Source organism: Sminthopsis crassicaudata, chromosome 5 (assembly GCF_048593235.1).
Source record: "Sminthopsis crassicaudata isolate SCR6 chromosome 5, ASM4859323v1, whole genome shotgun sequence".
NCBI classification, from domain to species: Eukaryota; Metazoa; Chordata; class Mammalia; order Dasyuromorphia; family Dasyuridae; genus Sminthopsis; species Sminthopsis crassicaudata.
Window position 1 is genome coordinate 209,273,136 of NC_133621.1, and position 26,477 is coordinate 209,299,612.

At 35.2% G+C, this 26,477-nt stretch overlaps 1 protein-coding gene across 8 annotated transcripts in view; it reads right to left on the reverse strand.

Moving 5' to 3' along the window:
* Positions 1-26,477, reverse strand: part of TBC1D30 (TBC1 domain family member 30) — a 115,038-nt gene that overhangs the window by 42,004 nt on the left and 46,557 nt on the right. For 5 of the 8 annotated variants that reach the window (XM_074269730.1, XM_074269729.1, XM_074269725.1 and 2 more), the window contains 2 exons: positions 3,082-3,143; positions 2,257-2,322 (listed from right to left, as the gene is read on the reverse strand). In XM_074269730.1, the coding sequence (XP_074125831.1) occupies positions 2,257-2,322; positions 3,082-3,143 (128 nt within the window). Of the gene's footprint in view, positions 1-2,256; positions 2,323-3,081; positions 3,144-7,277; positions 7,686-26,477 lie in introns of those variants that run through there. The other 3 variants (XM_074269731.1, XM_074269732.1, XM_074269733.1) reach the window with 3 other exon arrangements.

A 26,477-nucleotide genomic window follows, 5' to 3' on the forward strand; every position in this document is an offset into this window, starting at 1 on the left:
AGGCAGTGTGTCTGTTGAATTTGAATCCCAAAGAGATCACAAAAAATAGAATATACAAAAATGTTTGTGGCAGCCCTTTTTGTAATGCCAAGGTACTGGAAACTGAGTGGATGCCCATCAGTTGGAGAATAGCTGAACAAGTTATGGTATATGAATGTAATGGAATATTACTGTTCTATAAGAAATGGTCACCAGGATGATTTCAGAAAGATCTGGAGAGACCAATATGAACTGATGCTAAGTGAAGTGAGTAGAACCAAGAGAACACTGTGGAAAGCAAAAAAAAAAAAAAAAAATAAATAAATAAATAAAAAAGATGATATGATGATCAACTGTGATGGACTTGTCTCTTTTCAACAAGGAGGTGAGTCAGGGCAATTCTAATAGACTTGTGATGAAAAGAGCCACCTGCATCCAGAGAATATGAGAAATGAATGTAGATCATAACAGTATTTTCACCTTTGTTGTTTTTATTGTTGTTTGCTTGCTTGTTTTTTTCTTTCTCATATTTTCCCTTTTTGACTTGATTTTTCTTGTGCAGCATGATAAATGTGAAAATATGTTTAGAAGAATTGCACATATTTAACTATATTGGATTACTTCCAATTTAGAGAAGGAAGGGAGAAATTTGGAACACAAGGTTTCATGTTGCAAATTATCTTTGCATCTATTTTAAAAATAAAAAAGTTATTATAAAAATAACAGTTTCTACCCTATTCTACCTCAGGGAGGTTACAATATAATGGGGAAGAAAACAAGCAAACAAATATGCAAACAAGATATATATAGGATTATAGGAAATAAATGAAAGAAGGCATTAGAATTCAAAAGTATTGGGAAAGATTTCTTGCAGAAAAATGGAATTTTATCTGAAACTTCAAGGAAGCCAAGGAAGTAGATAGAGACAAGGAGGGAGAGTATTCCAGGTTCAAGGGACAGATAAAGAGAAGCCCAGAGCCCAGAGATGGAATGTCATATTTGGGGAACAACAAAGGAAGGAGGCTAGTATCACTGAATCAAAGATTATGTGTTGAAGATTTATTCCCAGAGAAGTCGTTCTAACTTAAATGGAAAGTTTTCTATGTTTGGACCATAACAATACATACACCTGTAGCTAAAATCATAAGATATCAGAGTTAGAAGGAACCTTAGTGATCAGAAGCCCCTCCTTACAGATGAAAAAACTAAGGATGATAATGTATAAGCAATGTCCAAAGGGCAAAGTGAGTTTGGAAGTAGCTCTAGTGGGGATAGAACTCATTCTAAATCCATACTTTTTTAATCCATCTTATCCTTGCTACTATTTCTAGTTTTTTCCCTCCTAGGTTCCCTGAACAATTAAAATTTTTATTTTTCTCTAAACTCTTCTACACATTCAAATTGTAAAAATTCAAGTTAAAATTTATAACAAGCTGATGCTCTACATGGTGAGTATGAGCTGGCAACAACAAATTACCAGTATCGACATATGCCATAAATGGCATGAATGGCATCATCAAGGACATAAAAGATTTATAGAGGAGACAATGCAGTCATATAGTAAGAGGGAAGGATAATAAACGGATATCCCCAAATATTATTACACTGGCATCCACAGAATATTAAAAGACTTAGAGAAAAGTTTCCAAGCAGATGTATGGATTCCCTTTGAGGATATATAAAAGGACAAGAAAAAGAATCAAACAAGAAGAAAAGCTAAACATGAGATTGAAGACCATAAAGTATAATAAATACCCACATGAGTAAAATCATGAATCAATCAATGTAAAAAGATGTAGTTTGGCACCTCGGAAGTATGCTTTCTGGCAACAAAGAAGAAGGTCAACTACAGTTACTGAAAAAAGAATTAGCCCTAGAAATTGGGAGTTGAAACAAGATACCAAAACAAGATAAAGGTCATCATGCTAGGGGCATGAGTTGCCTTGATTGGCCATGTGTGTATCTCACTGTGAGTGTATATTGTTTGAGTTCACTCTTCCTTCTAATATTGTATTTGTGATAGCATGTGTCCCAGGCTTATAGGAGAAATGTTTTATTTCTCTTGTTTTTTATGGTGACATTTCAATAAATGATTTTGTTTTGAGGTGTGTTTTTTAAAAGGCTCCAAAAGAACCTTTTCAATTATTACTATCAGAAACCACATTAGCATAAATATACAAAAGAGAAAGTTTTAAGGTGCCAATTGAACATAGTAGGAATTTCAAAATCTTCTTCAAAAATACGAAGTGATATTTTTTTTTAAAAACCTCCACATACCTTTCTCCTCCATTCCTTTGGTATTCCAGTTGAAAGTCTGGCTACAGCCTTTAGAGCATCATACCACTGGAAACAGGGAAGATTAGAACATCAAAATGGATGCACCATAGAAATATATATATATACATATCTATGTATATATATATATATATATATGTATGTATTCAGATATATATGTAAGGAAACATGAAGAATTTGAAATAAGAAGTATGAAGAATTTCACAAGTCAGTTATAAAAAGGACATAATGATAGAAAAATTTATAAACATAAAAACTTGTTTTGTATATTCATCTGGTCATTTCAATTTTACTAACAAAATGAAATACTGGCATACATACAGAGAGAGAGAGAGAGAGAGAGAGAGAGAGAGAGAGAGAGAGAGAGAGAGAGAGAGAGAGAGAGAGAGAGAGAGAGAGAGAGAGAGAGAGAGAGAGAGAGAGAGAGAGAGAGAGAGAGAGAGAGAAAGAAACAACGATATAAAAAAAGACAGAGAGGTGAAGACAAAGATGAGAGAGAGAAACAGAAAGAATGATAGATAGACAGCAAAAGACAACAAAAAGAGCAAATATTTAAAAGAAATTTAAAACAAATTAAAACAAAAAATTAAAAATATTTTTAAAAATTAAAAAAATTAGGCTGTTTGTCTCAAAAAATTTAATGAAGTTCTAGGCAATAAGACTAATGCAGCTTGAAACTCCACAAGATTTAAGATTCCTATACATATAAGTAGCAACTAAAAGTCTAACTTTGAGAGACGCATGTATATAATTTCAGATACCCTGAAAACAAAATCATAATACTTTATAAACATTTTATAATATTACCTGCTGAAAACCATTTTGACCTAAAGATGGCTCAAGAGTGAACTTCAACTTTGTGTCAACCCCTAGAAGAAAAATACATGCTTTATATTATTTGTGGAAAGAGACATCAGAGCTCAATGAAAAGATTTCAAATAGAAATTAGACTCATGCCAGAGAATAATTGCCAAATGAGCAAGTAATGATATCACTTTTGTCTAAATTATACTCATCAGTGCCAACTGAAAGTACCTAGTGTTAAAAGTAAAAAAAAAAAAAAAAAGGAGAGATAGAGAGAGAAAGAGAACAATTTTGATGGTTAAAACAGGATTTACAGGCTCAACCTATATAATTCTTAAAGCCTTGAATAAAACAACAAATGACTAAACTCTACCTGAATTGTAAAAACTGCAATGATGTCAATATCCTCCCTTCTAAAAATGTTCCATTATATCATATTGTTCTAACATTTTAAAAAATAACTGCATTGATGTCATCTTTTCAGATAATTAGATAATTGTAGCCCATTAAAAAGCTCAAAGAAGTGATTTTTAATTTGAGCTGATGGATGAGCTTTAATACATCTCTCTAGCTAAATTTCTATAACTAAGGGAAAGAGATAATAATGCAATGGAGGAAGGTGTAGAAGTTAAATTTATATTTGTTTAGGGTTTTGAATGTGCAGATCTTATACTAAAGTACATATTGTGATTGAAATTAATTTCTCAAACACAACTTAGGGAAAAGTTTATTAAAATATAATATCAAACCAGAATTGTTTTAAAGTTCATTTACTTCTAAATGTAAAAATCAATTATGCTTCATTTTAATCAGTTTTTTAAAAAGATGCTCCATTTGGGAATGTGAAGATAAAATGGAGAAAGATATATTGATCTAATCATTTAATGTTATCAATAATATTCATTGAATAAATTGCAATCCAATTAATTGGTAACATTTTAAATTTCTAAGCGACTGACTGTCATGAATTTTCAGGTATAACTCTAGAAGAACTTTTCAACAACTTTTCACATTAGATTGAGTAATTTGTGGCTAAGTATGGCATTTTTAATTTATTAAACAAGTTTGGTGGCCTTCCTTTAAAAAATTTACATAGGTAAATAATAAGAAAAGAAAATCACATTTATCCCATCCAGTGTAATTCCACTTTATAATTCTGGAATATTTGTGTGTGGGGGTAAGAGAATCGTAGAACTGGAAGCAATCTGAAAAGGTATTTAATCCCACCCATATCTGAACAAAAATGTCTTCAATAACTCTCACAAATATCCAGCTTTTATTTGAAGGCTTCTAATAAAGGACAATGAACTGCTCTCTGAGGAAAACTATTCCACTTTTGGATAACGCTAACTGCTAAGAAGTTTTGCTTTATATCAAGATCAAATTTCAACTTTTCACTAAGATTTTCTCAAGTAGTTCATGCAGAATTATACAGAATTTTTCAAGGTATCTTTGCTAATCATGCAGTAGGCCAGGGTAAAGATTCTCAATCTGGCATCCATAAACTGGTCTTTTTGTTTTAATTTGATAACTGCATTTCAATATAATTATTTCCCTTTGTAACACTACTTGTTTTATTTTATATATTTAAAAACATTATTCTGAGAAGGGGTCCATAAACTTCACTCAATTGCCAAAGAGGTCCATGATACCAAAAAAAAAAAGTTCAGGACTCTTGCCTCATATAAGGAGAAAGAGCACAGAATTTAGAATCAGGAGACTTAGATTAGATAAATACACACACACACACACACACACACACATACCTCACTTATAAGATTATGAATATATAAATAGAAAGGACTTCAGTGATCCAACCCCATCAATTTACATTAAGTGAACTGAAGCCCACATAGAATCACTAATTTATCCAATGTCACAAAGGTCAGGTCAGGCAGAAAGAGATTTGAACCTGTTTCCATAACCATTTCTCTTTTTATTATGCAATACTGCCTCCCCTCACTCTCGGTGCAACCATGGGAATCTTATTCAACCTTTCTTATATCACATCTATAAAATGAAAGAACTGTACTGAGTGGTCTCACTTGACTACTTTTCAAGTCCAAAAAAAGTATATTTTTCTATAATTATAGATCAGTTCTGAAAGATTCAGTGGGTATTATATCGAAGATTATGAAAGCTTTTTCTTTAAAGAATATTTTTGTTCTAGTTGGATAGCTTCTAATCTTTTATGACTGGCTACAATTTGATTCTGCTGTCTTCCCAAAATCCTTCCCAAATAGAATTTCAAGGCGCAATATTGGTGCTGTCCAAAGTCTAAGTGCTGAATGGAAAAGTAAATGCTTCAGTCATTCACCAGTCTCCAGGCTTATAATGAAGATGAAGAAATACAACAGCCTCAAACTGCTCCTTTAACTAACTTCATGGAGACACAGATTCCTTTTTGTTCCACTGGCATATGTTGTCCTAAAATTTTGGAGGAGTAACAGTGGCATTGCTAGATAGATGTACTTTTGGCAGGGGGTGGGAATGCTAATTTCCTTTTTTGCTGAAATCCAGTGGGGGAATAAAAAGTCACTACAACTAAAGCCCAAACATTTTTCTCCCATGCCAAAAAAGGGGAAAAATGGGTCAGAGAGGGTTTAACTCAGAAGCTATAGTTTGCAGTCTGCACCAAGTGCCTAAATCAGGTCGTTTTCACCTTTTTTCCCGCCTCATAGAAGAAGAAAAGAAGAAAAGGTGTTTTTCCCCTCCTGGGAAAATAAAATGTTTACTTTTAATTAAGAAGAAAGTTTAAAGATTAAATAAATATGGGAAAGTTCACACACCCATATGCTTGGAAAGAGAAACAAAGAAACCATGAGATTTAGAAAGAGATCCTTTTCCGGCACTGTATTTCAGACATATAGTTTGTATCACTCTATATTTATTGTTAGACTTAACACTATGTTTGCAGCTTGGAAAGTGCTCTTAAGCAAGGATTCTCTGGGAGAGACATAATGGTATGTTTCAAGGAACAACAGCTTAATGAGTTTGGGCTCCAGGGGCAGGTGAGCTTTGAAATTCACCTTCTGGTGTCCACCTGCCACCCATAGCCTACCATGAGCTCAGCCCAGGATAGATTGGGTGTTTTATAGGAGGAGCCTCCACCACCCAGAATTGTGTATCTCCAGGAAGCACATATTATGTGCACATTGTTTACATACACACCCAGCTTGGGGAGAGGGCTTACTTAGCAGGAATGTAATTAGAATATCTCTGCAACCCCTGTTGAGCTCCCCAAGACCCCTTACAAAGAATTTCTTGCCCAAATAAACCAGCTGCCTGAATGGGAAAAGAGGACAAAACAGTCTGATCAAATAGTCACGTATCTAGAAGCCTTAGGAAAATATTCCTGTCATTTCCCCCAAAGATTCTCTTCCTACCTGTCCCTTTACACCAAAACAGAGCCTAAATCTCCCTGTCTCTTTCTTTCCCCAAGATGGATGGACCCTCTCCCCCTAACAGCTGTTCCTTTGGGACTGCAAGTGTCTGATAAGCAGCAGGAGCAAATTAGAGCCTTGGGCTTCTTAGCTTAGCAACAAATCAAGTGTTCCTTGTCCCTACGAGGACTGAACAGGCACAGCACCAGGGTAATCAGGTAGGGGAGAGAGAGGAGGCAAAGGAGGAAACCCAGCCCATTCCTGTGCCCAGCATTCAGGGAAGAGCACGACCAGAAACAGCAGCCCAGTCAGGAATCTATCTGAGGTAGGCACCCGTCCTTCCATCTCTCCAAGCTGGTAGATACCTAGCTAGGCATTCCTGCCCAGGCCTTTGTGCACTGTCTCTCCTTCTCCTCTCCCTCCCACCCATCACCCACAGCCCACCCTGAACAAGCCCTGGGCTTCCCGAGCCGAGACAGGGATTCAGTGGCTGCAGAGCTGCACCATCCAAAACTCTCCCACCCGGTTCTCCTCCTTTCCCCCCAGGCTACAGGTGAAGCCAAAGGAAAGGCCAGACCGGTAGGTATCACCCTACCCTCAACCACGCAGCGCCACTTTCAAATGCAGGGATGTAGAGGCCGGGGGCACTAACCAGGCACGGGAGTGCTTTTCATCTGAGAAGCACTAAGGGAGAGCTTGGGCTCCCGGTGTGTTAGGGGAAGCGGAGGGGTGAGGGAGTTGGAGTGTCGGAGGCTCTAGCTGAGAAAGGAAAGGGGAGCCGGCACGTGAGGGGCACGAGAAGTCCGGGATCCTCACCCGGCTCCAGGGTGCAGAGCAGCCGAGGTGCGGTCCGGGATATACAGCTCCGTTTCTTGAGCACATTGCTGAGAATGTTGCCTACGCCTCCCCCGCTCTGGCGTTTGAGGCATCTCCCACCTCGTCTCAGAGAGCCGGTCAGCTTGTCCTGCCTCATCGGGCTCCGAGGAGGCTACCATCCACTCCTCTCCCCGCTGCTGGCTCGCCCCGCAGCTGCCCAGGCCCTGGCAACAAGGAAGGCAAGCGGCCGGCCCTTCGCTGGGGGAGAGAGCGGCTGGGGCTCGGCGCTGCCGGGAGGTCCCCTTCGGGATAAAGAGGCGATTCAGGCTAGGAGAGCCGGTCTAGAGGCCATGACGAAGAGCCGGGAGGTGCCGCGGGAGCTTCGCCTGCGGAGGCCGGAAGACATCTGCAGTGCAGAGACAGCCCAGCCGAGGGATGGAAGAGGGCTGGGGGATGGGGAGGGAGGGAGCCAGCGAGAGGAGAGGGTTGCTGCTCCCGCCCACAATCCCAGCACCAGCGAGCCTAGAGGCAGTTCATTCAATGAGCTCATACATGCCTTGATTAACACATGCCCAGCCGGCTCTGTCGCTACTTCCAGCACCTCGGAGAGTGGGGGAGCTAGCCCCAAAGCAGAGAGAATTCTAAGCTCAGCGCTTCTTCCCAAGGTGGGGAGAGCTTCTGGAGAGAGGACGGCCACCAGGGAGGTATCAGAGGAAGCAAACCGCGGCGTTGTTGTATTTGTCCAGGCACTGCGCAAATTCAGCAAAGGGCTGACTTTTGTAAAATAGAGCACTCCCCAATGACAACTCCTTTATGTAAGCAACCTCAAAGCCTAAATCAGGCCCAGGCTCGAATTTCTGCCCTGTTCAGCTGACCAGTGGACCAAATCTGATCCATGCAGCACAATGGTCAGCAGACTGTGAAGTGCCCTCTGTAGTCCAAACCCTTTGTTAGCAGGAAAGTAAGATGTAGAAATAGTCAAAAACAATTACTTCTTTTTAAAGGATCAGTTTGAGAGGAATAAAGTTCACTTAACCTACATCAAAGCACAATTTCACACTCAGACACTTCCCATTGTTTCCCCAGTCAGAGAGATTTTGAGTGCTACAGAATCTTCAGGGAGGGTTTAGTCTTTCCTATCATTGGGAAAGGTGTCTTATTTCGGTTTATGAATACAGAATTTTCCCAGAAATCTATCAAGTGAACTCCCAAAGGAGAAGAAAATTGAAATTCACAGATTCAAAAACAATGCTAAAGGAGCAGAATGTTGCTTAACTCCAATGGGAGTGGAGAAGTGGGGAGGGGAGAAAAGAGAGAGAGAGTAAGGTACAGCGAAGTAGTGTCTACTCAACATTAGCTAGCAATGGATCTTGAGCATGTAACAATCTCTAATCTTTAGAGTTGTCGTATGTCATATAAGAAGACTATCTCATTTCAAGTATTTCAAAGGGATGTTATGAGGAATACTCAGAATAGAAAACATGACAGTGCTTTGAGAGTCTTAGCTAAAATGCCAGGCAATGCAACACATTCACTGATAATGAGTTTGGTGAATTGATGGAGCAGCAGTGGACTTAAGTCATAACATCCAAGTTTGAGGTTAATACTGTAAGCAAATGAATTAATCCCTCTGCTCATCAGTTTGCTCAGGTAGAAAATGGAGTTAATAATACTTCCCACTTCACAGATTTGTAATGCAAAGGATTTTATAAGTCTGAAAGGGCTGTATATAATAAATATGAGCTAATGATATGTTTTAAAGCTCTAATCATTTTAGTAGCAGTAGTTGAGATAGGAAAACTGAAATAATTTTCCTGAATCTCAATTTTAAAAAAATAAACACAATCTTTTATCAATAAAATTTAAAATTCTTGCAAGTTAAATGGAATATGACTTTGTCATTATCCACAGAATAGCATTAAAGCTATTACTTTGTTTATCCTAGAAAATTAAGATTCTATTTAGATGGAACCATCATTTTGTTAATTCTAAAGTTCTGGACAAATTTCCATTTACCTTCTCCATTTGAACATTTGCAGGAAGAAGGTACAAAAGCCTTGCTGACTGGCACTATGACAAATTCCTTCTCTCTTTTCTCAACTTGTTTGTGGTCATTTTTATTGATTTCCATCACACTCACTGAAGCAGCTGTTTCAAGTATTCTCTCTCCTTAATCAGACCACTCCTCTCTCATCAGATAATCTTGAGTAACAAATTTCTCTGTGCCTCAAAACCTCTCTGAATTAAACAAATGTTTTTTTTCCTTCCACTTTTAAAGAATGAGATGGACTTCATCCTTGCCCAAATTAATCTCTTCTAATTGTTGCTTTTGATCCCTTCTCCTCTTGTTTACTTTTTGGTTCCTGTATCTCCTTTGTTTCATCAATAATTACCTCTAATTCTCTTTTTTTTCTTCATCTCTGCCTAGAAATATATTGTCTCCTCATTCCTAAAATAAAAAAAAAAAAACACCTCTTCCTGCCCCTATTGGCTTCTTTACTTTTTTTTAATTGCCTAACTTTTTGAAAGAATCATCTATTTCTGCTACCTTCATATTTTATCACTCTGAAGCTCTCTATTCCCCTTTCCCTACAATTCTCATTTTCTTCCTGTTCCATGCTATACAAAACTGATCTCTTCAAGGTCACCAATCACAAGGATCTATTAGTTGTCAAATCTAAAAGGTCTCTTATCAATCCTCATCCAGAAATGGATTAATATAACACTGACTTTAAGTTTAGAAAGCCTGGATTCAAATCCCAGCATGCTCCTTACAAATCACTTCACTTTTTCTAAGCATCTATCTCCTCATCTATGAAATGATGGACTAGATGACCTCTAAGGTTTGTTCCATCTCTAACTCTATGATCTTATGAATATTATTATTGTTATAATTAGTAAAATTCTGAACACAAGATAGACACTCAAGAAATACTTGCAGAGTTGAAAAAGAGCTTTCATTTGAATTAAAGTTCATTTGTGCATAACAAAGTCTCTGCCGTACTGACAGAGCATGCAAGAATTCAAAGATAAAGCTTCAATTCAATTCAATAAACATATTACATGCCAAGTATTGTGCCAGGCACTGCAGATTAAAAAAAGAAAAAACAAAAATTAAACAGTCTCTACTCTCAAGTAACTTATAATTCAAAAAGAACAGTCATTTATTCCCTGAGTTTCATAATAAAAGGAAAGCTTACTCAGCTGGGGGGGAGAGAGGAAGGGAACTAACTCTAAGTTATTACTTTCCAAAATCTATATAATTGGAAACTGAGCTAGCCAACAGATCATTTTAAAATTTCTGCTAAAGATGCACTGAGCAGCAAAGGAATTACATGATATTGTTTTGTTTACATTATAGAATAAAGCCAACCCTGTCAGCTTTTAGAGCAAATAGATAATTAAACACTAAAATGCAATACTCTAAAAAGCAACATGGCACAATACTAGTATCACATTTATTATGTGACTCATCACCTCTTTTCTTCTTTTTGTCTGGAAAATCTTTTTTTCTATTAAAAAAAAAGTAGAATTCTAAATAGGCTTATTGGTAACAAAAATAGTATTCCTTACTTTGCAAAGGGACCCAAGTTACCCAAACAAATAAATTCAGCTACCTGACAGCTAGAGGAGGGGGTATGGGAAGGAGGAGAAATTTGGAACAAAAGGTTTTGCCAGGGTCAATGTTGAAAAATTACCCATGCATATGTTTTGTAAATAAAAACCTTTAATAAAAAAATATTCCTGAAAAAAAAATAAATAAATTCAGCCCTGATTTGTTACTAGTCAGGCTTACACCAGATTAGTGAAGTCATTTTCATGTAAATTAGACATTGGCAATATACACCACATGTGCTAAAAATGTTATGGAGACAGATCTCCATTTTCATGGAAGTTGGTTGTGACTGCCATCCTTGTCCCCATCACCACTCTTCTTCCACTATAAGCCAATGTATATTGCACATATTCACCACCTTCACTGATGCACCAGTACATCAGAAGGAAGGGGGACATAACCTTGACACAGTACTTTTCAAAGACTGCTGATTCCAGACACATCATTGATGAAACAAAGTAGGGCATTCCCCTAAAAAAAGTAACAAATGGAAGAGCTCATTGTGAAAGTTAGCAGACGAAAATACTCAGTCTTGGGAAACCAAAGAAGGTTATGAAGGAATGGAAGACACATGCACACACTTACATAACCACACACACACATTTATTTATTTGTTTGTTTGTTTGTTTATTTATTTACATATATATATATATATATATATGTGTGTGTGTGTATATATATATATATATATATATATATGCACACATAAATGAACAACTATGCACTTAAAATAGTTTAATCAACACTCTTGCAGAGAAACTCAGAGAACTAGATTTGGAATAATAATACAAAAAAAAAAAAAAAAAAAAAACCCAGGTGTGAATCCCAGCTATTACTGTGTGAGCTTAGACAAGACACTAAGGTCTCAACTTCCTTTTTTGTGAGAAAAGGTGTTTGGATTGAATGATTTCCTAAGGTCCCTTCTGATTTTTAAATCTGATCTTATTGAGATCCTTTCCAGAGCAGTGATCCTATAAAAATTAAAATGATACTTCTCTGAACATAAGATGTTCATTGTTATCCTACTCTTACACATTATATAGAGTTACAAAATTTTCATTTGTGACACACCCTCAGCAAGCAAATGGTGTTTACTGACAGCAACCTTTTTAAAAAAGGATCTAGGAAGATTATGAACAGCTTCTGGATACACTTGACAGGGAAAAAAGGTCAGGCATAACAAAGAGTCCTATTTAGATTGTTAAGAAAATCAGATTAAGAACTGGTTGGATAGCCAAACTAAAAAAAAAAAAAAAAAAAAAAAAAAGATCTGCTTAATTTTTTAATGTCAATAAAGCATAAAGTCTCCAGCAGAGTATCCCAGAGATTTGAGGTTAACCCTATCAGGGTTTTTAAAATATTCTATCAATGACTTTGATAAAAGCATAGATGGCAGGCTCATCACATTTGCTGACAACTCAAAACTAAGGAGAGATAGCTCACATACAAAATGAGTAAGATTCCAAAAGGATCTTTACAGGCTAGAGCCTTAAGCTGAATCAAACAAAATGAAAATCAACAGGGACAAATTTTATACTTGGGTACAAAAAAACCAACATCACAAATACAATTATTTGGTTTCAAAATTTTATGGGCATGGGAGATGGAGTCAGTGGCTTGAAATGTGGGCTCAATGAATCAAAAATGTGATTGGGCAGCAAAAAAAAAAAAAAAAAAATAGGTTAATGTGATTGTGGTCTGCATTAACAGAGATGGAGCTTCCAAGAATAGGGAAATGATAGTCACATTGTACTCTGCATTTTTCAAACCTCATTGGAAAATTGTCTTCAGTTCTAGGCATCATCACTTAAGAAGGATGTTAATAAGCTGTAGAGAATCCAAAGGACAACTGGGACCATGAAAAGCCACATAAGGATCAATTGAAGGAAATGGGCACATTTAACCTTGGAAAAGAGAAGACTCAAATGACACTGATATTGCTGTTCAAAAATTTGAAGGGCTATCATGTGCAGAAAGGAACACTTTTCTTATTTGTTCCCAGAAGGCAGAGCCAAAAACACTGAATAGAAGTCATCAAGGAGAAAATTTGGGCTTGATATTAAGAAAATTTTCCTAATAGCTGGAGGTATTTACAGATGGAATGGACTATCCTAGGAGGTGGTGAGTTCTCCCTACTTAGAAGTCTTCAAGCAGAAAATGGACCACCACTTACTGGCAGACAGTTATAACAAAAGATTTATTCATCATTTCAGTCCTGTCCAACTCTTTGTGGCCCCATTGGTGGCTTTCTTGGCAAAGATATTAGAGTAGTTTTTCCCTTCTCCTCCTTATTTTAAAGATGAAGAAATTGAAGCCGAGTTAAGTGATTTGCCCAGGGTCACACAACTAGTGAGAGGATTTAAATTCAGGAAAATGAGCTTTCCTGACCTCAGGCTCAGCACTATCCACTGCACCACCTAACTTCCCTCAAAAACAATGTTATTAGCATGGACTAATATCTTCAGTGTGCATAACAAAGAGGAACATAGGCCCCATTAATTATTCCTGTCTCCAGTCCCAGGTTGCACCAGAGATGTCACTTAGCAGAGAGTAGGTTTGGCCTAATGCCAGTCTCCATCAGATATGTCAACTCCTTCAAGGAGAGAATGCAGCTAATAGAATTTATCACCAGTTTTCTCAATCTTAGATCATCCTTTTACTAAAAACTTGAGTGCTGCAAAAGATGTAAATGGCAGTTTTTGAAGGAATATTCTGAATGAGAGAAACCAATAGTGCAGATGCCAACAGTGGAAGGTTATATAGGTGGGATGTTATTACCTGAGATAGCCCTAAGCAAAATTGTGAAAAGAATTAATTATGGTTTTGCTAACATTATACCTTCCTTTTCCTCTACCCTGGAACCTCTCTCCCATTCCATTCTTATGCTCAGCTGGTAGACAATAAATTTCTACTAGAAAACTTTCAGCATGATATTACCACCATCAGTCCTTTAATTCTAGATAAACTAACATTTTAAAAAAGACAAGCCTTCCTTTGCTTCTGACCTCTATTGACCAGAGTATCTCATACCAGCATTTCTGGGGCATATTCAAATTTCTGAGTTTCTAGCTCCTTCCCCCTTCACTGTGTGATTCAGGATAGATAGCTATAGATATAAATATAGATACAGATTTACACAAACACACAAGCAAATGAACTGGTGTACAGGCAATGACTACATGATTAATTGTATAAGATTATGATAGGAATTTATGAGTTAGATAGAGGTTAGACTAGATGATCTCTGAAGTCCCTCTATACTTTAAAAATCTATCAGTCTATGAAGGGAATCAATATACAAAAACTTGGCATGTAAACTCTGAAAATTTGCCAACCTGCTCTAAAAGATTTTATTTTTACTTCAAATGAAGTGAGGGGACTTGCCCTGTCAACAATCTCTCTCTTTTTCTTTTTTTTCCTCTTTCCCTCCTTCTTATTCTTTAGATTCCCTAACCTTCATATGACCTGTCCTTCCCCTAAAGTAGTCATTCTATTATCCTTTCTTTTCGTGACTAATCTAAAAAGTATGATCTACATTTAGCACAATCCTAACATAAAGTATTTAATAAATGGATTCTTCCATTTCCTTACTCCCAGCCTCCTGTTCTCACTATCTCTCAAACTCTGAAAAGTTAGTCTGCTTTAGTCCTGTATTTGTACCAGTTCATTTACACGAAGCTGTGCTTTGCAAAATTAGCCAAAAAACAGCTAAATCTAATGACTTTTTCTCTCTACTAGACCTCTACATTTTTTGACATTCATGGCCACTCCTAACCTCTCACTCCTGGATAAATCTGTTCTCTTTTGATTTTCCTCTAACCTGTCTGCTCAGAACTTATTTATTAGTCTCCTCCTAATTTATCATCCTTTTCCCATCCACTAAGTATGATTATAACCCAAAATCTTGTTCAAGGCAGTGATATCTTCACCATAGATATACTTTTTCTCAATGATCTATCTCATCAATTCCCAAACATTCAATTATCATCTCTATGAAAATGAATCCCAAATCTATATATCTAACTTCAATTCCACATTACCAGCTTCCTGTTAGACATCTCAAACTCAAAATGACCTAAATGAAACTCTATATTTCTGAGCTGAGGGTTCACCTCCCCACATTCAAATCCAATCCTTTACAAAACTTATCTATTTTTGAGGTCTTCCATATTTCTTCTATATCTTCCATATCCAAGCATATAATCAATCTCAGAGTCAACCTAGACTTTTGATCTTTACATATTATTAATCAATCAATGCTAATATTTCTCTCTGAAATTATTTTCCATTTATATAGTGTAGATCTTTTGTATATAGTTATTTCCATGTGATCTCTCCCATTAGAATGTGAGCAGGGACAGGATTTTTGTCTTTCTTTGTATCCCCAGTATTTAGAACAGGGTCCCAAACATAATGAGCACTTAATAAATGCTTGCTGACTGACTTCACTTTCTGTTGCCCCAATCAATTACCAAACAATTCAATTTCTACCTCAAAAAAAATCTCTCCCATCCAATTTATTTTTTCTATTCACTCAGTCACTAAGTTAGGCTTTTGTAATTTCTTGCCTAAATTACTGCAATGTCTTCCTTAAATCTTTCCCCTCAAATCCATTCTATCATTGCCAAAGTGATTTCCCCTAAGCATAGGTCTAACCTTCTCTCTGTTCTACTCAATCAACTCCAAGAGTTCCTTCTCACTTCTACCACAAAATAAAAGTTCCTCTGTTAAACTTCTAAAGCCCTTCCCAACCTAGTCTCAATCTATCCTTTCAATTTCATTGAATGTTATTTCCCCTTCTGTACTCTGCAATCCAGCCAAACTGGCTTTTTTTTTCTTCCTCATATGTTATTTTCCATCTCCTATCTCCCATCATCATATCTATGCCTGGAAGGCATCCTCCATAGCTCTGCCTCATGAAATCCTTTTTTTCCTTCAAGATACAGCTTCAAAAGTATGTTTGGGGGAAGCATCTTTGTTCCAGAAAAAGTAACAAAATAGAATTATGGAGTTATATCGAGACACTCAGTTTGTGTTGTGTCCCTTGTTGATGCCCTGACAACTGTCATTCAGTTGCTACTAATTAAATTTTTTAATCATATAACTTTGTCTCCTGATTTCTTGAACTTCAACCAATAGACCAAGATAGGAAGAATTACTTTCCAGAAGGATCTTATGACCTCTGGGTTGAAGAACACCCTGACACAGCATTGTGTTACATTTATTCTCTTTATTGAGAAGAGAGATTGTTTCATTTTTTACATTTATATTCTTACTATGTAGCATAATATTGGCACATAGTAGTTATATGCTTATTGATTGATTAACCCCACGAAAATGGTTCCGTAAGTATTCCCATGACCTGAAAGAATAATAGGGAGGAATGAAAATAAAGGAGCTTTGCTAAACCTTTAAAACTTTGGGAAGGGTCTAAAGAAATGGGGAGGTACCCTATTCAGATCCCAGGAGTGGAATGAAATCATTTACTATGTGCTAAGCACTGTGCTAAATAGTCATAATAAAATGCAATCCCTATTCTCAATTTTAATTAAGGGAGAAAACAGATAAAGAATGGTTTATCTGAAGGGCAGTTCACAAATGTCCTTCAGGAGCAAAAACAGATCATATACCAATGACACTACAACTATAAAACATTGTATCATAACAGATGGTAAAAGCTCAGATCTTGGGAAGCATTCCTAGGAAAAACTGGTAAGATCCAGTGGTCTACCATTTACCATAAGCATTGCTGTTAATGATTACTACTAATCCAAGTGATAGGAACAGTCCCCAACTAATTATTATTGAGAAGGAAATAGTGGTCTTGGGCATGGCTCTGGATTACCTCTAAACTGTAGTGGGCTTGGGGGAAATCAACATATAGCCAGAAGGAAAATGTCCAGTGCTGGTAGAAATTTGAAGGGTCAAGGAAGTGGTATTGAAGAAAAATACAACCATTCCTGGCAAGGGGTTGGTTAGCCATGAAAATCAATCCAATCCAATAAATATTTATTAACACCTACTATATACCAGGTACTATTGATAAGCACTGGAGATACACTTAATAAAAGAATAACAGTCCCTGTCCTCAAAGAGTTTATAATCCAATGGGAGGGAACAACATGCAAAAAGTAGCAGGAAATGAGAAGGAAGGCAAGGAATAGTTTTGGAATTTGGATTCTTCCCATTTGGGAAGAGGATAAACTAATAGGAGAACAGCCCTTGGAGTGAAGGTGGAAGGAATGGGAATGGATAGGCAGACTTTTTAAATAAATCTATGGTGGAATATGTGAGACATAAGGAAGAAAGAAGGATTAAAGGTAGCAAGAGTGCAATCACAGAAACTATTGATAAAGAAGACTGTATCATGAAGAGTGATTCTCTGAATGTCTTCATATTGGAAGCATCTTGATCTAGTGCTGTAGTATTAGCTATAATGCAGTGTCTCAAGGAACTTATAAAAACCACGATGGAAAGCTGATTTTTCAGGAATGGGGATAATTGATGTCTCATTTAATGAGCTATACATAGAGCTGCAGGAAGACCAATGAACTCCATAGGACAGTGAAGGTCAGCAAATCAGCAAAAAGAAGCAAACACTAGTGTCGTCTGCTAAGAATTAAGACTTTCAAGAGGAATGATGCAAAGGAGCTCATGCACTGAATATTTGGCAAAATACTGATGCCACCTGCTGGAGAGCCTCAGGGACAACTGCTTTGCACAAAATCTCAGGAAAACAGGGATCATCTGCCGCCTGTGCTAGGAAGCCACAGCCAATTGCAGGCTGAGAGGAGATTTGCAAGGACAGATGGTCAAAGAAATTGTGAAGACCGTCCAAAAAAAGGAATTGACATAAGAATCCAACTGGGACTGCAAACATAACCTGAGTAGAAGTGGTATTGAGTAGGAGACACGCAACCCTCTGTGAAGTGCAGATTTCTGTTTCTCCCTATCTCTGGTTTTGCCCTGGATATTCAAGATCTTTGGGCAAAGAGAAAGAGAAGTATAGAGACACCTAATCTCCTTGGGGCTGCCCTAAGGAGCTCTCTGGTAGATCTTTTAAAAGGGCAAAATTCTTGGCTGATTGTCTCAAACTTTGAGGACCCAAGTATGACAGTGGCAGGAGATTCAGATAAAGGAGCTAGCTATTCTTCCATTTCACTTTGGCACTGTGCAAGAAAAAATGGCTAGACTGTCCACATCCTTTGACCAAACAATCTCACTACTGCATATATACGAAGTCAAAGTCAGAAACAAAAATCAAATATATACCAAAACAGTTATGGCAGCAGCCAGTCCACTGGCATTTGTTAAGTGCCTGTTACACACTGAGCACTGTATTAAGCATAGAAGATACAAAAAAGGCAAAAATTAACTTCCTTACAAGGAGCATACAGTCATATGATAGAACATCTGATCATAGCAAAGAACAAAACACAAAAATGGTTCCCATTCATTGTGATATGACTGAAAAATCCATGGTGTATGAATATAAAGAATTTTATTATGTAGTAAAAAATAAAAAACCATTCAGAGAAACCTAGGAGAGTTTTATCAACAAATGCAGAGCAAAACAAGCAATATATATACATATCATGTGACTGATAACATAAATGAAAAAATCACTTAAAATAACCTAATTCTAATTTAAAAAACACTAAAGGCTTCAAAAGGCAAATAATAACACATAAAATACAGTGACAGAGAGAATAGTAGGTCAAAATTTGAATACATTGTCAAGATGTAGGTACTATATTAAATGTTTCTGCTTAATTAATTGTCAGAGGAGAGAATTTAATCTGGACATGTGTTGAAATGCCTATGATGCTAAAACAAAAGGCATTTTTTAAAAACTTGGTTTGTGATTTTTTAAAAGAAGCTAACCATATGATTATCCTTGAGGACTTCCTAGGGCCAGCTAGCTTAGATATCAGACAGCAGGTTTTGTTGGGGCTATTATCAAAGAACTGGAATCAATAATCATTACTAATGTAAGATGATAGGGTGAGGACTTCCCCTTCATTCTCCATTATGACCTCTGAAATTAAGAATGCTTACTAGCACTCCTCACCAAATGACCTTTGGGTACATCTGTTCCTGGGATTAACATGAGGGACAAACTGCAAAAGATAAGATGTGAGAAACTGAAAATTCAATTTGACCAGGAGCAGTTATGCCCATCTGCTCTTCAAACTGCTTGCTGCTCTTTGTGATTTGCATTTTTTTAACTATAGTGAATGTATTTAAACAATATATTATCTGTTCACTGGAACTAGGCTGAAAAGAGGGAAGACTGAAATCCAAGTAATGAGCTAAGAGAATTATAAGGGAATTGGATAAATTCATTCAATCCAGTTTTAAGCATGGAATCTGGAAACATTAAGAAAAATAATGTAGTTAAGTACTTTTTTTAACATATATAATTTTTTAATTTTCATTTTTTTAAATTTTGAATTCCAAATTCTCTTCCTCCCTCCAGCTTCTCCTCAACCCATTGAGAAGGCAAGCATTATTATACCTATTATACATGTAAAGTCATGCAAAACATAGTTCTATATTAGCCAGAACATATGTAATTTAAAATGAGTAGTTCAAACTTCAATTATTACTTATAAAGCCCCCTGGGCAGGAACTCCCCAACAGAAGTTATATCCTCTCTGAGGTAAGCCAAAGACATAAATATAAGTAAGTGACTGAGAATATGCAGACATCAGATAAAGGTTGCTCACCTGTAGTTGCTCTTTCTCATAAGCTCTAAATGAGTCTTGTTTATTTTATTTATTTTTAATATGAAAATAAAATTATTCATTCTTTGAGCCTTACGAACAATGTTCTTACAAGGGAAGTTTGACAACATTTCTAGATGGTGTCCATAATATAGTTGCATTTCTAGTTTTTCTAGGTGGGGTCAATGAAACAAAGAATTAAGAATTCCTAACTTCATGGCACTTTATGCCAGATAAAAAATCTCTGATACAAGGATTACACTAATATGAAAATGACTCTGCATTCCTTGAGCATACATTGGCTAGTCATATGGGCAAAAAGGAAAAACTGTCCCAGATAATCAACAACGAAAAATCCATAAGATCAGTCTAAATGCAATACTCAAATTTCTATGTAAGACACCTTTTTGTGTAATATATATATATATATATATTACACATATTTTGTGTAATATATATATATATAATATATATATATATAATTTATATATATATATAAAAAACCATAGGGACAAATGAGCTATCTTTCAATATGACAAGAAGTATCTATCTAAAACCAAGAATTATCATCTATCATGCTAAAAATAGCTGCCTCCTTTGCAAATTAGTCCAGTCATTCTGGAAATCACTAAACTATACATATCTATTAACTTACTACTAGGTATAAAATTTAAAAAAAAAACCTAAAAGTAGAAGTAAATGTCCATATATGTAGAAAAATACTTATATTAGGACTTTTATGAAAGCAAAGAACTGGAAACAAAAAGAATCTCTATCAATTGGGAATGACTGAGCAAGTTGTGGTATAATAATGTGATGAAATATCATTGCTCTAAGAAATAATAAAAATGACAGATTCAAAGAAATTTGGGAGGATCTAATTTAATTAATAGGAAGCAAGGAGAATGGTTTCATATATTTACTTCAATATTTCCAAGGAAAAAACTATAAATAGCTTGAAAACTATAATCAATGTAATAACCAAAAAAGATACCAGAGGTCTGATGATGAATCATGTTTTCAGCTTCTGGCTAAGAAGTAACAGACTAGCTTTACAGAGACCAATCAATATGCAGAACAAGTTAGCTTGATTATACTCATCTGTTTAAAAAGGGAGCTTTAATTTTGGAGAGAGAGTTTAGGAAAAGAAAAAAGAGAATATAGTGACATTGAAACAAAACAAAAAAGGAATGACAGAAACAGCAGTAGGAAATTCATAAGGGACACAGACAATATGGCAGTGTTGGAAATAACTAGATAAATATAATAAACACTTTAAGAAAAAAGTCATATGTCAAAGAGATTCCCAATGTCACATGCTCTTGTGTTCTTTATATAAGGAAATATAACTGAGGGCATTTGTAAAGTTAATGTAATAGCAAAATAAAAATAAAATAATGGCAATATCTAGAATGATTTTTAAAGAGAAAGTGGCATATTTAGAATGGAATTTTAATAAACAAAAATACATTCAGCAATCCAACTATAAACCAAAACAGTAGTTTTTAAAAGTTGATATATACTTTAGTCATCATGAACATATTCTCTCACATCGTAGGACAAGTAATATCACCACGGCAAAAGCAACAGAAAAAAAAATTAATGATTTATAGAAAATATTAGAAAAATACATCAACATTTGGCTAGTACGTACAGGAGAAAACTTGAACAGCATATTACCCAACTAAAAGGGAAACATGAATTGGAGTCCAAAAAATGAAACTATATCAGAAGTATTTGATATCACTAATAAATACCTGAAATTAAATGGCAAAAAGTTAGGGTGATACAAGGAATCAAAGGAGCACAAAGAATAAAATAAGTAATTCAATATCAATAAAAAAGAAATCTGAGTAGCAAATAAATTAGAAAAAAAAAGAAAAACCCTGAATGAATGACTTGGAAAATTTGTTGTCATTTACATAGTCACAAGAAAGCCAGAACATACACACACACACACTTTGGATCAAATATGAAACAGAAAGCTTATTCACTGTTATGGTTATGTCAAGAAAGTTGACTAAAACTCAAGTTCTTCTGCATGCTTAGAAAGTGGCAGATCTGAATAAGATCCATAATTATTGGCTTAAAAGCTTCATACTAGTGCATAAATTACTAGCAAAGTACTTCACCAGCTTGCTCTCTAGTCCCATATTTTTTAACAGAAGGCATCACATATTTATCACCAAAAGATAAGAATACCAGTGACCTCTCCAAATATAGACAAGTTATATGTTTATATTCTTTTTACAAAACATTCACAGCTTGCAATGCTCAAAACAGATACAAACATTTGAACAACAACCAAAAAAAAAAGCCCACCCCAATATATTGGCTGAAAAACAAAAGGGATGTGCCAGAAAGTGTCAGGAGTTCTGATTAAAGGAACACCTAATCATGATTTCAAAGGACCACTGACAAAATATACCTTTCCCTTGTTTACATCAGAGATAATAGGCTAATGCAAGAGTTTTAACTGTTTTGTGTCATGGACTTCTTTGGCAGTCTAGTGATGTCTATGAATCTCTTCTAACAGAACAACATTTTTAAATGCATAAAATAAAATTCATAGGACTACAAAGGATGTCAAATAAAATGAAATACAGTTATAAAAATAAAAAAATTAAAAGTTCCAACACCACAGATTAAATACCCTTAGACCATAGCATCCATACATTCTCAAGTATGGTCAATAAATGTGTTGCTTTGTTTGTAACAAATTTGGTTTCTTATATAATCCTCGTTTCTGTTTTTCTTTGTTAAAATGTTTGTGTTTGTTGATGATTAAAATGACAAAAATAAAATAAAATTATGTGTGTAGGCATATATACATAGAAAAAGATGGGGGGAAAGGCCTATTAAATCACTAACAATTTAGTAGCTATTGAACACACTCCCCAAAATGCTCTAACACTTTTTCCACCTTTTTTGATTAGCAAAGTATTTGACTCAATTCTATACACATCTTTGTCATATATTGAACATACATAAAACAGAACTAAACAAAGCCAGAAGGTTAGAACCCAGCTTTTTAAGCTATAGTTCATAACTGTTATATAGATTATAGTTGTCCTTCATTTTTGAAGTGAGCTAAAATGATATCACTGTGTTAGAATCGAGTTACAGTGTATCTGACTATGGCTAATAAGACCAATAGAAGCTCGGGATGCTCTGCCACAGTTGGACACAAATAGTCTATATGAACATTTGGGACAGCTTCTCTAATTTGGCATATTCACATTTCCTTTCCTGAATGTGGGGGTTACACAATTATGATTTATTATCAATAAATGTTTGACATATATACCTGTTCTATATATCTATATACCCAAGGTCACATAAAAATTTCACAGGAAAAAAAGGAATCATGAATGGAAAAAGTTTAAGATGCGCTGTATTAGAACAGTAGAGAATTTGATGTCCACATGGAACATTTTTCTCTATTTAAAACACCAGCAACAAAATAATATTCAGAACGATTTATATAGAATATGGCATTTCCAAGGAAGACAGTATAAGTCTGTTATAGATCTGCCTAACCTTAAACCTATCATCATCACTGCAGAATAGAACTGAGCACAACTTTTAAGTAAAATGAGTCATACTAAAATTGTATTAATCATTTGCTGAACTGAGATGGCAACAACAAATGATATTGCTCCACTGAAAAACATCTTAAATAGTTATTTCATCACATTTTAGAAATTCCCCCAATGACATTGAAATATCATTTTTACTCATTTTACCCCCAAAAATAGAAATTGAAGATGTTAAGCTTTTTAAGGCCAAATTAGACTAATGGATGAAAAAAAATAAATACGCAAGAATCTTGGTTTTGTTTTTTGTTTTATTTTTCAAGCAAGGCACATAAGACTACCAAGCTAGCAATGGCACTAAGATACCAGATAACAAGATAATGATGATGATGATGATGACCATGACAGGCACATAATGGGAGAAATTGAAATCATGTAAGAATAGAATAGACATTATTTCTGTCATCTTGATGATACTGAGGCTATTCTGTAGATGCTTTCCATAAGCTGATAGAAAATGAAAATATCCTAATACTTCTATTCAATTTTTTAAAATCTAACTCTAAAATGGTTCTGAAAATATTAAATGTGTTTGTTAAGAGACTGACTTGCACCCTGAAGTCAAAATATAATGGAAGAACAACTTAGAACAACTAACTCTTAACATATCCTTTAATCATCATGAAATGTACAACAAAGGATTCTTAACACTTTTTGGGTCATGCACTCTTGTGGCAGTCTGATAATGCCTATGGAACTTTTCTCAGAATAATGTTTTTAATTCATAATTTAAAGAAATGTTAAATTTTAAGTAGAGGTTAGTAAAAGTAAAAAAAAAGTTTTTCACATTTAAGATCAGGAACCCCTTGCAATCTATCCATTGACCCCAAGTTAAAAACTTCTGATCCAAAAAAATGTTTGAAAAACTTATATAATATTAATTATAGGATCGTTCATTAATTAATAATTAATATAAAGTATTAGTACAATACAATATTAATGAAAGATAAGCAACATATCCTAAAGCAGCTATAGAAGAAAAAATAACACTTCCCCATCAATAAGAAGAAAGATTGATAGATGGTCTTAAAGCAGGCAATAAACAGGCTAAATTGTACTATACTTTTGGAATAAACAAATCTCACTTCACAAAGCCACATGAAATGAGACAAAAGGCATATGTCACTGAATTTGTCATATCTAATGGAAAGTGTTTTATGTCTGATAGCAGCCTATGAAATAACGAATCCAGAAATGGAATCAAAAGTCATCCTATGGGTAATATTCATATAAACTCAACCTAAAATACATCGAGAAAGAAGCAACAAATAAATAGATACATCATATAGATTTTGGTTATAGGCATGAAAAGGTTTCTCATAGAGATTCAGAATCAAGTTATTGCCACTATAAATTAAGAAAGATTATCCTTAGGGAGCCCAGACTCACTGGTCAAGGGGGATTAAAATGAAATGGTGAAAACTTTATAACATATTCTGATAGTTTACAAAAATTTGGCATCTAGTGGTTAGCTAGAAAAACATGATCAAGTGGCTAAAATTCTATAACAGAAACTCTTGTCTTTTATAAATCAAAAGATAGCAACTTCCTATGAAAAACACCTCAAAATATCTTTGAGAATTCTATAAATAAACTGTACTCCAACCAGAGCAGTACCACAGATGTTATCACATTTGAGCATAACACTGATCCATAAAAATTTAAGAACAAAGCTTTTAATAGACCAAGCTATAACCAAAATTTAATCTTCACATTAAATACAATGAAAACTTTTTAAAATCAGTATCTTAGCAAAAGAAATTTAAGCCATGTAGCAACAGAATAAGGAGAGTATTCTTTTTACCCTGTATAGTACTGGAATTATTCTAAAGATGTTTTAGAAGATAAAGTCACATCTTGACACTCATTCAATTTATAAAAGACAGGCACTTTAACCTTCTGTGTGATACTTCCCACATTAAATATTAATAGATTATCTTTGAGTCATTTCTATTTGAACTCCAAAAAGATGGGAAAAGTGAGGCAACAATCAGTCAGTCAACAAGCATTTACTAAGTACTACCAAATGTCAGGCACTATGTTAATGCTGAGTATACAAAGAAAGGCAAAAACATGGTCACTGTCCTCAGAGAATTCAAATTCTAATGATGGAGATAACCTGAAAATAATTGTACAAATAAGATATATACTATGCAAATGGAAGTAATTTAGAGGAAGGCATTAGTTGTGAGGAACAGAGTTTGAAAAAATGGCTTCCTGAAGAAAGTGGGATGTAAGCTGAACCTTGAATGAAGCCAATAGAATTAGAGGAAAGGAGAGAGAAGATTCCAAGCTTGAAGACCAATGATAGAGCACAAAGAGGGAATTAAAATGGAAAGGTATAAAGGAGACATCTTATAAAAGACTTTAAATGCCAAAAAGTATTTTATATTTGATCCTAGAGGCAATAAGAAGGTAATGATAACAAGCAGAGGCATCATATTGTCTGACCTGCGCTTTAGGAAAATCACTTCAAAAGGAAGAGATTTGAGGTAGAGACACCAATGAAAATGACAGCATGATAGCTCAGAATGAAATGATGAGAGTCTGCATCAGTGTGTTTGTCTGTGTGAATGGACAGAAGGAATTGTAGGTATATAAGAGATGTTCTAAAGATAGAAGAGACAAGACTTGGCAACAGATCAAATACGTGGAATGATTGAAAAGGTAGTAAGAGGGGCAGCTAGGTGGCGCAGTGGATAGAGCAGGAGGACCTGAGTTATAAATCTGGCCTCAGACACTTAACACTTCATGGCTGTGTGACCCTGGGTAAGTCACTTAACCCCAATTGCAGAAGGAAGAAAAGAAAAGAAAAGAAAAGAAAAGAAAAGAAAAGAAAAGAAAAGAAAAGAAAAGAAAAGAAAAGAAAAGAAAAGAAAAGAAAAGAAAAGAAAAGAAAAGAAAAGAAAAGAAAGAGAGAAAGAAAGAGAAAAAGAAAGAAAGAAAGAAAGAAAGAAAGAGAGAGAGAGAGAGAGAGAGAGAAAGAAAGAAAGAAAGAAAGAAAGAAAGAAAGAAAGAAAGAAAGAAAGAAAGAAAGAAAGAAAGAAAGAGAGAGAGAGAGAGAGAGAGAGAGAGAAAGAAAGAAAGAAAGAAAGAAAGAAAGAAAGAAAGAAAGAAAGAAAGAAAGAAAGAAAGAAAGAAAGAAAGAAAGAAAGAAAGAGAGAGAGAGATAAGGAAGGAAGAAAGAGAGAAAGAGAGAAAGGGAGAGAGAAAAAGAGAGAAAGAAAGAGAGAAAGAAAGGGAAAGAAAGAGAAAGAGAAAG